Raw genomic sequence first — 13,131 nt, 5'->3', positions numbered from 1 at the left:
AAGATTAGATATTTTTTATAGTTTTGAATCTTTCCTTTTGAAAAATTTAAAATACATATTAATATATATGATTTCTCAATGACATAATTTTTAACATGTGTGTGTATATCTTCGCACGAAGTGCTTCAATACACACTCTCGAGATCGTATCACCATTCTTGCGCGTTTTTACGACTCGTGGCGCGCTTAACGGCCGACTAAGCTTTTTAATAATTCGTCGACCGGTAATTACTCCGTAATTTAATGAGGCAGCCGTAAAAGGCCGTTCGTAGTAAGTCGACGCAAAGATCGACCGTCGCGTAATTACGTCTCTGTGTATATTTCACAATATAATCTGCCGGCTATGCTGCGTACTCTGTGCAACGCGTTTTCTACGACGCTGTGAAAAGCTTTTTCCGCGACGACGACGACGGGAGGAACAAAAGAGGAAAAGGGAGAGAGAGAGATGGACGAAAGAGAGAAAAAAAGCAGAAGCGAAAGAGAAAAGCGACGACGAAGAGAGCGAGAGAGAGAGAGAAAAAAAGAGAGTGGTCGCGAAAGCGTGGATTTGTTATTAAAAACGTCCCGCTGGAAATATAACGGACTGCGCGCTATGGATGCAGTTTGCAAACGAGAACGCGAGATACATAGCGAAGGATCATTATTTTATTCCGATATAACGTCCACCGTTACATAACGTGGGCGATACGCGAATTCGCGGACAGAAAAAAAAATCTGAAAATTTGCGAACACCATGCTTCTTGTTAGAAATTCACGCAACGAAATACATATATGTAGAACGAAGTACTGTACCGTATAATTTTTATTCCGTATATTTTGAAGGAGAGAAATTTGGTATACACCATCATTCGCGCGCGTCTACAATTCCGATTGACTATTTCGTATTCCGTTCAGACTTTTCGATCTAACGGCAAGCACACGTGCTCGCTTTTTGGCGAACGTTCAAGAGGAGGACGCGCCGCAGGATAACGTTTAACTCGCTAATGTAGGAAGCCAATGAGGTTGCGCGTTCACGTCTTTCCGGTGGAAGATACTACCGCTATAAATCAGACGGTCGATCGGCGACGGGTGGCCAACCGGTCCTCATCTCTTCTTTCTCTCTTTCTCTTACTCTCCACCTTCCGCTCCTTTCGTCTCGCCTCCTGCCGGCAGTGTGGCTCGACGACGTCCATTAACTCTCTTTTTTGCGATGTGTAATGACCTTAAAGCGCCCATGGTTTACGAAGCCATTCGTTAAGGGCCCCTCCGCGCCGCGTTGGTAATCGCGCGAGAATGCACCTCCGCGGGCATTGTTGCATACGACCTTTTTTTCTCTTCCCCCCTCATCTGTCTCTCCTCCTCACCGGCTTACCTCGACATCGGGCATCTGCTCGCGCCCCTCTTTTCCTTCTCGACTTTTTCTCGTCATCCTTATTGCAAAAGGTGAGAACGTACGCGCGCGCGAGAGAGAAGACAAGCGGTCGGTAGAAGGGTGAGATAATAGGAGAGAAGCTCCGGTGTACCGCCGAGCGTGCGCGCGCGAAATAAAGCGACGATCGGGATGCACCATGGGCTTTTCAATTACCCGTAGCTCCTCTTCTCTCACCGCACTCACTTCTCGCTACTCCGCTTGTCCTCATTCTCTTGCTCCGCCGTCTGTTTTGTTTCCTCCTCCCTCTCTCCATCTCTCTGACGGAGCGATAAAAATGTTTCTTCGTTCTCTCCTTCTCCCTCGCGGATAACACGCAGGCACTTTATGGCGCAGGCTATTCTGTTTGCCCCTTATTTCTCCGCCCGATCGCCTCCCGTCCTCGATTTCTTCGTCTTTTATCCCCTCGCATCATTCTTCGTGTGTCGTCTTTTCCTCGCGTCTCGGCCTCAGCTTTACTGTACTTCTCTCAGGAAGCTGCTGCTGCTTCTCTCGTAAAAGACCACTCATATGCTTCGTTGCGGGACTTTCTCGATGACTTGGCTCGACAACGCCCGCGTACGAACAAGGGCACCATCGGCGTTTTCCCCCCATTGAAAAATCTGCGCGTGCAATCAGGTCGAGCTGCCTGGTCGAGTAGGTATTCACGCGACGCTATGGCCTTGGCGGTTCGCGTCAGAACCATGTTCGTAATTAAAACCGTAATTAAAAGCAGTAATTACGAGAAGCGCGACGCTCGATCGATCGATCGTAAGGACGGGGAACGTTGCCCGAGGCTGGTTGCCTCGTATGAAAATTTAATGAAACTTGAGCCTCGAGGCTTCGATTGGTGGGAAGGGCGAGAGAGAAGGATGATACAGCGGAGAGAATAACATTTTTCAAAAATGTCATTTTTTTAAGTTATATATTCATTAAAAAAAAAAAACGGAAATTGCCTGTCTTTTATTATTTTTTTTTCGGCGCAATTTTTATCGCGCGCGCGAACCGAATTTGGACCGAAAACGCGTTCGCTGCAACCGCCGGTTCGTTGGCACGATAACGATAACTGTTGCACTATCGATCACGTGATGGAACCGCCTATATGTGTATATGTATATGTATATACGTATATGTACGCGAAAGAAAGTACGCGAGCGACGAGATGATGGTGTGTATACGCGGGGGCCATGGGACGCGCGTTGCCGCATAAAATTGCGGAGCCCAGCAGCGCGGCGCCGAGCCGAGCGAGCCGAGATAGCTGCAAACAGACGCGAGTTAATTTAAAAATGCAAATTCCACCACGGGACTCTCTGCCGCTCCGGGGGCGGGAAAAAGAGAGCGATGCACGAGAGAGAGAAAGGGAGGAAAAAGCGCGAGAGAGAATACACAACGCACCGAGAGAAAGGGAACTTTGCTATTTACGGCGGCGTCATAAATCATAGCGTTGTGAATGTCTGGTCCGATTCGCGGCGTTGCGTGTGAGCTTTATTTATATATGTCGTCCAATTTGACCAAGTCCGATTGCGAGAACGCTTCGTTCTTCCGTTGAAAATTTGACGGGGATAATCCGCGTGTAGAATTACAAGCAGCATCAACAATAACGTCTGTATTGAATAAATTCCAGCATCGACGCTTTTATAAAAATTTTCTGCAAGTGCTGTTTATAATTAAAATCCCTCATCTGAAAAAAATACGATTCGATTTGCCTTGTATAGAAACACACAAGTCACATCGAGCTGCTTGTTTTCGTCGAGCGGAGATCAGCTGATTGTCGAAAAGATCGGTTCGGCCGAAACGCCGCGTTGCCCTGCTGCGACGATGATAAAAATTCGCACGTGTACTAATTGCCGTTGTGACGAACGCACCGATTGATCCAGTGACATATACGCGGCAGATTCTGCGAACCGATTACCGTCGTCCTGTCCGACACAATCATAAAAAATTCCATGCATCCGCGATGCAAGCTGGATATTCTCCCGAAATTGCGCGCGCTCAGATCCTGTCATGAATCTTGCCGCCGTTGTAGCTCGCAGGCGCGATTTCGTTCGGTAATTAAATTAATCGTCCGATGCGAAATCGCGAAGCGAAGATCGCGATCGAGTATTGAATATTCCGAAGCTGTTATTCTCAAGCGAGTTTGACGAGAAACCGCGAAACACAAGTGGCAACGTAATATAAATGCCGCGGATGTTTATTTGTTCAAAAGTCGAATTTTGAAGATGCACTATTATTGTAGTTTACGATTGTTCTCCTCGTCCGAGATTTAAACCGACTCGTCACGACGTACGGAATATCTTCAGCGAAAAGATAAATACAAAAGTTTCGTTGGAAATACAGATATCTCATGGTCATTCGTGCGACGTCAATCTCAAAGTTGACATACTAGGAGTCTTGTCTTTTGTTTCTCTTCGACATGCTCGACAGTCTGAGATTTAGCGACACGAAATGCATTAATCGAACATCTCTCGTTGCGGCGCAAAGTCCCGCAATGTCCATCAACCATGGGCATCTCCCGCAGTCGATGATATCGCCTCGCCTCCGCACGGAATCCCAATTTCTCGATGTTAGTCGTTCCTTCGAGAACGACGACGATGATGACAACGACGCTGCTGAGAGCCACTGGGTGCAATCTTGTACCAGCTGGGGTTTGCGGGGTCTTGGGAGACGCGACTCTGGCTCGTAACCTTCTCTCTCGGGGTCCTAGCCACGACGACGAGGATGGAGCGAGGAATAGGGAAACAGGCACCACAGGCAGGGCAGGCAGGCAGGCAAGCGGAGGATACGGAGATGGTTGGTCGACGTAGGGTAAGAGCGCGCGAGTAAGTAGCGGCAGTAAGGGGGTGAGAGAGACGGCGGAGAAAAGGATAGAGGAGTGAAGGAGCCGGAGAGAGAGGACGGTGGGTGGTCGGTCGGTGGCTTGGGATATATCCGTAAGGTTAGGGTGGTTGAGTCGAGACGAGGCGCCGTGGCGAAGGAGTCGCTCACTCACTTACCACCCTCATGGCTGCGACCGCCAACCCCAATACTATGCACACGGCCAAAGCCGTCTCCCGCTTCCATCCCCCCGCTGTACTCCTTTCACCGTTCCTCCCGCTTTCATCCCGTCTCACCCTCGAAAGAGCCACCCCTGACTGTACTTCGGTGCCTGCTGTTGCTTGCCAAGTTGCTTGCCTGCCTGCCTGCTTGCGGACCAAGTCGTCCCTAACACTACAAAGTCTATATATCTACGGTATACCCGCAGCTCCTCCTACATTCCACCGTCTCTCCCTCCTTTTCCTCGTCCTCCCCAGGGGTACCAACCCCCATATTGATCGTGGCACGAATCCTCTTTGTGGGAGAAGGTGGTATGGATAGCCGACGGGATAGGTGTAAGTAAACTTACGTGAATGGAAGGCGGGCCGCGTGTGTATCATTTCTTCGCGGAGATATATACACACATATCGTATGTGTACGATGTACATATATGCATATATGTATGTATGTATTGTACACACATGCACACTAACGCAACACACACGAGCGAGAAAGCAGGAGAGAGAACAGAAACGGGAAACGACATTGCGAGGTATCGGCGTCTCGAGAAGGAGAAAAAGGATGCGCTTACCTCTCCGAAAGACGAGACTTCCTACATATTACTACTAGCGGTATCGACTGTGGACGAGAGGTGGTGTACGTTTTCGCATGATTTTCTAGAGAACTGAATCACGTCGCGATTTCCTCGTGGAATCTTTTCGCCGCAGCAGTTATAATCCATCCGCTAGAATCCTCTCTCCGTTTTAACAGTAATAAATAACATGCATATTAATTTATTTAATTATTTAAATATATTTTACAACATTCAGAAATTTTCTTCTTGAGCAGAAATTAAGTTCGCCATTCATTTAGACGTGCGACACGATCCAAGGAGACATTGCAATATACTTTAAAGTATTTTAAGCTAAAAAAAATATCGTCAAGAAAGTAGCTCAAAGTTATTTTTGTACCGGCGATAAAATCGAAAGATATTTTGGATTACTTTGGCGCGTCTTATTTTCTAAGATCGTCTCAAAAGCGACGCGACAATTGTCTCGTCTGCTTCAGTGGATTCCAGCCGGATAAGCAGTGACCGACCATTTCCAGATAACGAGAAGACTACTCTTCTTCTACGGGGGAGGTCGGAAGAAAAAGATCTCTCTCTTCCTCCCTTTCTCTCTTTCAGACTTCTTTCGCAAGGAAAACTCGAAAGAGGCACGTAATACGACTCCTGGGGAATCTTTTTCTTCCGAGAATCTTTCATGACGTGAACGGAGCGCGTGTTTGCGGAACTCTCCCCCTGTTCAACCCCCTCCGGCTTTTGTCTTCGCTTTTCTCCCGTCGCTATATCGTCGTCGCGAACGGAAGAACACGATTGCTTGATTTTTCCACGTCGCGGGATTTTATATTCGTTCTCTCGAGTGATATCTCGACGTTGTTTGACAAGACTGCGGTACGATACCGCGCCGGAATGTAATTTCGTACGTTAATCGCCTGGAGATACTTGCGAACGTATTCGTACATCTTCCTCAAGGTTCTATTTTTTATTTCTTTCCGCTCGAAGCGTCTTCGGCGTCTCTCGACCGCGAGAGGGGGATGATACCGAGGCGTCGAAGTAATGGACCGAAAGAGCGAGAGAGGCGGCGGCGACGCGATAGTAGTGAATGAGAAACGAAGGGTAATTGAGAAGAGGAGATTTACTTCGACACCGACTGCGAGGGGACGCGATGGAGAGGTTTACGGTTTACGGGGTTGCGAGATGGGGCGCGCAGTTATCGGAGACAGGGTACAAGGGCTCTGCCACATTTATATAAGTGTACGCCTCTATATATACATATATACATATACATATATATATATATATATATATATATATATATATGGAGGTATACGGACTCTGTCGACGACGAAACTGCCGTCTGTAAAACTTTTCGTCGTGAGGGCTTTTCTCGATTTGAATCCTTGAGCGATCTTGCATTTTTGAAAAATGCATCTTTCCATGTTTTATGAAAATTGTCAATTGATGTTTTTCTCTTTATTTTATTTTATCGTGCCGAAAGAGAAAGATAAAATATTGATAAGCAATATATGTGTATTACTTATTAATGATAATAACAATATTAATAATTTTATTTAACATGCGAGAAAAAAATGAAGAGTTAACAAATCAAATAGTATATATATCTACTTTTATTTCATATTTAACATTGAAAATATATTTCCGTGATAAAAACTTTAAGTGAAATCTCTTCTTTAATTAGACTAGAACAACACAAGCGCGCACCATTCCTCGATTTTATATAAAAAAGAATGTTATTTTTATATAAAGTTTGTTTAAACTTGATTAATATTTTTTGACAGAAATCAGCTGATACCTGTCAAAAATATTAGTTGAGTTAATTTGCTAATTAAATTTTAAAATAATATATTATAAAAATTAAAATAATAACATGTTTTAAATACTATATGTTATAATTCTTTAAACTCGATTAAAATTTTTGACAGTTATCACCTGATTTCTGTTAGAAAATATTAATCGCGGACAAAGTATATATTATAACATATTATATTATTTACAACATATTATTATAATTAAAATACTTTTAATTAGATCTCTATTCGGGGAAAAACAATTTGTTTTAATTGGTACAAGAGTGCAATTATATTGAAAAGATGCGATGAAATAAAAAAGAAGTAAGTGCTTTAAGAGTTCAGGACACCCAGTATATTGAATTGCTTTCGGAAACGGACATGCTGATGTTTTTCTCGCTACTCGTGCATAAAAAGATAGAAAGAAGCAAAACTCTATACGAGATCCGTCCTATTATTCTTCGTTCACCTCGAAGCGAATGGAGGTCGTACGGGCCGAGAGAGATAAGTAATTCCGTCGATACCTCTTCCACCCATCCAACGGGAAAGTCGTTTTATTTAATCGCGAAAGAGGAAGGAAGGAATTTAGTCGTTCTACCCTCCATCCGTCGACCATCCCCCATCGGCCGCAAGAAGTCCTTCGTTCTCGATACGATTTCCGTGGAAATTTATCGAGGCAGTGGAATCGCGCGGTCCGTAAAAAAATCTCGGACGAATAAATCCTGCAAATCTCCGTAATCGGATTAATCGCGCAAAACGAGGGCCGATCGTGTCTCTGTCGCGTCGATAAGAGATTTTATAAAAATCGTAACGTTCTCGTCGAACGGTTTTGTTAAAGACCACGCTGATGTTAACGCTGAATATTGATTGTTGCAGAGAAATTCGATATCGCCGGCGGAGCGAGAGAAATACAGGCCTCGCAGTACGCCCGATCCGCAACACGAACATCTGCATTTGACAGGGAAGAAGATGAAGAAGGAGCACGACAAAGACATAGGCCATGTAAGTATCCAATATTGGTGCTCCATGCTCCGTGATCCGCGATCCGCGATCCGCCTTAATAAAAAGCCGTGCGTGTTCTCCCCGACAGCAAAGCGATGGTGAAAAGAGCGACCAAGACCTGGTGGTCGACGACGCGAGCGAGGGTCCGACCAGTCCGGCGGCGAACGGCACCGCGTCGCCGCGAGAAAATGGTCTGGACAAGCTGGGCCCGTCCTCGGTGCCTTTGAGCGGCCAGGTAAAGAAAGAGGTACCACCGCCGTCGCCTAGAAGCGGCACCAGCAGCAACGCCAGCACTCCCTCGGCCAAGAAGATGGAGGAACGCGAAAAGCCGACGACACCGATCTCGAAACCGGTCACACCCACGTCGGCAGGTCGGTGTCGATTCATTGGCAACTGATGTAGCGTACGAGGAGAGAGTAGAGCGTCGAGAGAAAATAAGGGTTGGTTGACGGTATCGTAGGTGGTAGCAGTTCCGGCTCCGGTGGCCTGAAACCGTCGAGTTCCAGCAAACCGCTGGTCTCGGCCTCGGTGGTCGGTCCTTATCCCCCGCATTATCCTCCACCGCATCATCCACCAACGGGACCTCACGTGGACATGCTGGGCTATCCCCAGGCGGCGCTCAACGGCTACCCTGCGAGACCACCCCTTCAACAACTCTACGATCCTCACGCCAGCATGAGAGCGCCGCTCGGACCACTCGGCGTGCCTCCCGGTGGCAAGCCGTGAGTGTTTCTCCTCTTTAATAAATAATTCGTCGTCTGTCTTGCTCCTTATTACGTCATCGTTTTAATATATATTTATCGCAATTTTTATGGGAAAATCTTTATTTGTTCAGCAGTGCGTACAGTTTTCACGTGTCTAGCGAAGGCCAGATGCAGCCGGTGCCGTTTCCGCAGGACGCACTTATTGGCCCAGGCATACCGCGTCATGCGCGTCAAATAAACACGCTCACTCATGGCGAGGTTGTCTGTGCCGTGACAATCTCGAATCCCACCAAGTATGTCTACACCGGTGGCAAGGGTTGCGTCAAGGTGTGGGACATCAGTCAGGGCGGTAGCGGTAGCGCGAAACCAGTCTCCCAGCTCGATTGCTTGCAACGAGACAACTACATCAGGTCAGTGATGGGGTAACATGTGTCTTCATTCGCAGTTCGTGACACACATTAACTACCAAACGCGGTCGATGTAATTAATTTCCAACTGAATTCTGGATGACATTTAGTCGTGTCCGCCGGCTGTATATCATCCGTCGAAGCACCGCGGCATCGATTTACCGCGCGCATTTTCCGTATGCATTTAACTCCCTCCTTTCCAACCGTCCCCGTCCTCGCGTATCAACGCTGCGCGAGAGTAATAATTATTTAAAAGCGTGCATAAGTGGCGGTATTTAACGAGATTAACGCTAGTACAACGCTCATTGTTCGATATTATTAGGTCGGTGAAACTGCTACCTGACGGCAGAACGCTGATTGTGGGCGGCGAGGCGAGTAATCTCAGCATCTGGGACTTGGCGAGCCCGACGCCAAGAATCAAGGCCGAATTGACCTCCTCGGCACCGGCGTGTTACGCCCTGGCTATATCACCAGACTCGAAGGTTTGCTTCAGCTGCTGCAGCGACGGCAACATCGCCGTGTGGGATCTGCAGAATCAGTCATTGGTCAGACAATTCCAAGGTCATACGGATGGCGCCTCGTGCATCGACATCTCCGCCGATGGCTCGAAACTCTGGACAGGCGGTCTCGACAATACCGTGCGCTCCTGGGATCTTCGGGAAGGCAGGCAACTCCAGCAGCACGACTTCACGTCTCAGATATTCTCCTTGGGATATTGCCCGACCGGCGAGTGGTTGGCCGTAGGTATGGAGAATTCGAATGTCGAGGTACTTCACGCCACGAAGCCAGACAAGTATCAGCTGCATCTGCACGAGTCTTGCGTGCTATCGTTACGCTTCGCTTCGTGTGGCAAGTGGTTCGTCTCCACTGGTAAAGACAATTTACTTAATGCGTGGCGCACGCCGTATGGGGCCTCGATTTTCCAGGTTAGTTATTGTTGCGACATTGTTAGTCTTTTTTTCTACACTTTTTTTCTTTGCGCACTATCTGTTATCACATCTTATTTCATAGAGTGTAATATTCTAAGCGGTTCCGTTTTCCTTTTTTTTTCAGTCGAAGGAGTCATCCTCGGTGCTCAGCTGCGATATTTCTACGGACGACAAGTACATCGTGACAGGATCCGGTGACAAAAAAGCCACCGTCTACGAAGTGATATATTGAACCACACATTGACTCGACGATACATTTTAATATTTACGCAACATCGATTAAAGTTTCTTGTGACACTCAGTGTAATTGACGGAGGAATTGAAACAAGAAAATTAATTTCTTGTACGCGAAATGTGACTTGTACTTCAAGAAGCTATACGGCGAATTAATTGAATTAATTTGATAAGAATTGACAAGACTTGGTTGATGTACTATGGTCGCTATATTCGATTCGGGAATCCAAGTTAAATACCACGTTTCTGGTAACGAGCTCTCAAAGCAGTTAAATTACCAGGGAATGGTATGTAAAAATATTACGGAGATATATAATTATATAAAAGTTGCAGCGTCTGGCTGTATAAAAATTGTATAGAGTCTATGATCGTAAGTAGAATGAAGTGAATGGAGAGAATATGAGAGAAAAGTAAATGCGTGCAAATACCCTCCTTTAACGTGGGAGGCGATATGAAGTCGCTTGTGTAATATGTTACTGATGTAATATAGTCATTACAATTAGGTTCTCTTGTGCGTGCGCGATTGCGAGAGGAAATGGAACGAGAGAGGAAGTGCGTTTCGTCGGACGAGATACTTCTCGCACCGTAACGACGAAATGTACACCGCGATGAAATACCTGAATACGTACGGAACGCTGATCTAATGTTGTAGACTTGTCAAAGTAGGGATGTGTATGTTGTGTCGCAGAATTATACATAATATATTGAGCACACATGTAGACAGAATGTTTACGTCATGTAGCGGAGGAATTGTAGGGCTATGAGAAATCGATAAGTATCGATCACGCTAACAGTGTTGAACGTACATCAACGCGGTATGTTCATCGGCATCGAAGCCAACAATGTGATCTTTGACATTTCTACCACCGACAAAGAGGAATAATTTGTACTTATTACACTTTCAGTTTTAAATAACGATTCTTTTATAATTATATGGCACTGTTGCGTCTGCCGTTAAGACTTTATTGTAATTGAGATTTTATAAATACGTGTCGCGCGAATGGAGACAGTGATAAAGAAAAAAAAAATAAATAAAACGGCGAAAGATACTTTTTGATCTTTTGCGGTAATTACGCGTATTAATTAGGAAAACTGGCTTTCATACGGCTATCACAAGTGGTATCGAATACAAATAGAAACTCTATAAGTTGCGCCGTATGCGCGTGGATTCTTGATATAATGTACATTGTTTGCAACTTGACTGCCATAATAGGCATATACATACCACTCACACATACACACACACGCATATGTTCGTAAATACACACTCCCAAACACATACATACACGAGCGAGCGGACCACGTTCGTGGGCGGATTTTGCAGAATATTCGATAAAGTATTTTTGTGACTATTCATCATGACCCTAGGCTTAACCATCCGGTCGCGCTCGTCTTCTACAACGACTGCAACGACGAGGCGACATGAAACGAGGCGAGAGACACTTGAGCAACTCTTACACTACTGTACTCTTCGGTGCAGTTTACAAAGTCAGAAGTGCGTCTGGACTTAGGATACTAGCTAGCGCATTATTATTCGGAAACCGTATGGTGAAAGCGGGTGATGCGTAATGGAGATTTATATTTTGTTACAGGAAGGCACATAACATGTTGACACCGCTGTGATCGTCCGAAATTCAATTCCGGAAATATAATACTGCCGCGATAAAACGATAAAAGCTTTGCCGGACACGATAACACAGTTCCACGTGCCGTTTTACGATAGACGCAGACTGACGAGAATCGATGATTCCGGGATTCGATTTTGGACGAGCACAGTTCCGATCATATAGACCAATAGAAACAACGATACCTCAAGAAGACTCAATAGTTAATTATCTCTAACTCATTGACTTGTACAGAATTGATATTCTTTTACAGTTGAGAATAACACACGCACTGTGGGCAAAAAAAAAGAAGCATTACGCAAGATAAAGGAATCGCATAGCCGCGATAATGATTGTGCCCCTCTCCCTTCCCTTCCCCCGTTTCGTATCGTATACATATATATATACATACATATATATATGTTAAATTGCGTCTCCGTGTTCGCATTTTGCACTCCGCGAAAAGCGTACGAAAGCCGCCGTGGGAAAGAAAAAAAAAAATATACGTTCGTAATAAACGGAAGACAAACAGCGTTAATCTTTTTCCAAGCACTGTTCACAAGTTGTTCCTATAGCTACGCGAAAAATTGTTTCTTTCGGCAATTAAATCCTCTATATCTATATAAAAGAATTTACATCATTATGTTCGCTGATTCCCATTCCATCGATCCTATACATCATCAATCGAATACTTTGTAACTCGAGACATTCCTGAAAAAAAAACAATAATACAGCAGCATCTTATTTTAAAACTTGATATTTTTTATTTTTTATTTTCACTAGAACAACACAAGCGCGCGCTACGCGCGCGCCATTCTTTGATTTCATATTTTAAAAAATAATTATTAAAATAATATTTTTTTGACAGAATCAACTGATAACTGTCAAAAAATATTAATCGAGTTTAAAATACCATAACATATTATTTTAAACAAATTATTATTTTAATTTTTAAAATATATTATTTAAAAACTTAATTAACAAATTGGCGCTTAAATCAGCTGATTTCTGTCAAAAAATAATACTAAAGCATTCATTTGCTAATTAAATTTCAGAGTAATAATACGTTATAAAAATTAAAGTAGTAATGTTGATAATACTTTATCCTCGATTAATACTTTTTGACAGAAATCAGCTGATAACTGTCAAAAATAATAACCGAGTTTAAAGTAGCTAATTTCTATAAAAAAATATTAATAAATCTTCTCGTCCATAAAATCGTAATTAGTCTCGACGTTGTGATTATCTCGATTATCAAAACAGTCTTACAGAAAATTCTATTTTTTTTGTTCGCATTTGTTTTAGATTTAAATACTGAATTTTTATGCATTGCATAATTAATTAATATATACTTCTTTATGTATTGATTGCAATGCATGCATAAAAATATGTGAATTAATTATGCAATGCATAAATATTCATTACTTAAATCTTTAACAGAAAACCAAAAAAATAGAATTATATACAAGAATCTTTCGAACA

General features: G+C 44.1%; 1 protein-coding gene across 12 annotated transcripts in view; it reads left to right on the top strand.

Annotated features, from left to right (window-relative positions):
* Positions 1-12,280, top strand: part of LOC145944866 (protein groucho) — an 80,061-nt gene extending 67,781 nt beyond the window's left edge. For 5 of the 12 annotated variants that reach the window (XM_083053464.1, XM_083053463.1, XM_083053466.1 and 2 more), the window contains 6 exons: positions 7,646-7,771; positions 7,860-8,142; positions 8,232-8,493; positions 8,607-8,885; positions 9,205-9,808; positions 9,936-12,279. In XM_083053464.1, the coding sequence (XP_082909590.1) occupies positions 7,646-7,771; positions 7,860-8,142; positions 8,232-8,493; positions 8,607-8,885; positions 9,205-9,808; positions 9,936-10,043 (1,662 nt within the window). In that variant the 3' untranslated portion in view covers positions 10,044-12,279. Of the gene's footprint in view, positions 1-7,645; positions 7,772-7,859; positions 8,143-8,231; positions 8,494-8,606; positions 8,886-9,204; positions 9,809-9,935 lie in introns of all 12 variants that reach the window. The other 7 variants (XM_083053462.1, XM_083053460.1, XM_083053457.1 and 4 more) reach the window with 3 other exon arrangements.
* Positions 12,281-13,131: the final 851 nt, after the last annotated feature.

Source organism: Prenolepis imparis, unplaced genomic scaffold, assembly GCF_030444845.1.
Source record: "Prenolepis imparis isolate NDT839.2.m4 unplaced genomic scaffold, iyPreImpa1.0 SCAF_13, whole genome shotgun sequence".
In the NCBI taxonomy this organism is placed as follows: domain Eukaryota; kingdom Metazoa; phylum Arthropoda; class Insecta; order Hymenoptera; family Formicidae; genus Prenolepis; species Prenolepis imparis.
This window is presented reverse-complemented; position numbering and strand designations above follow the sequence as displayed.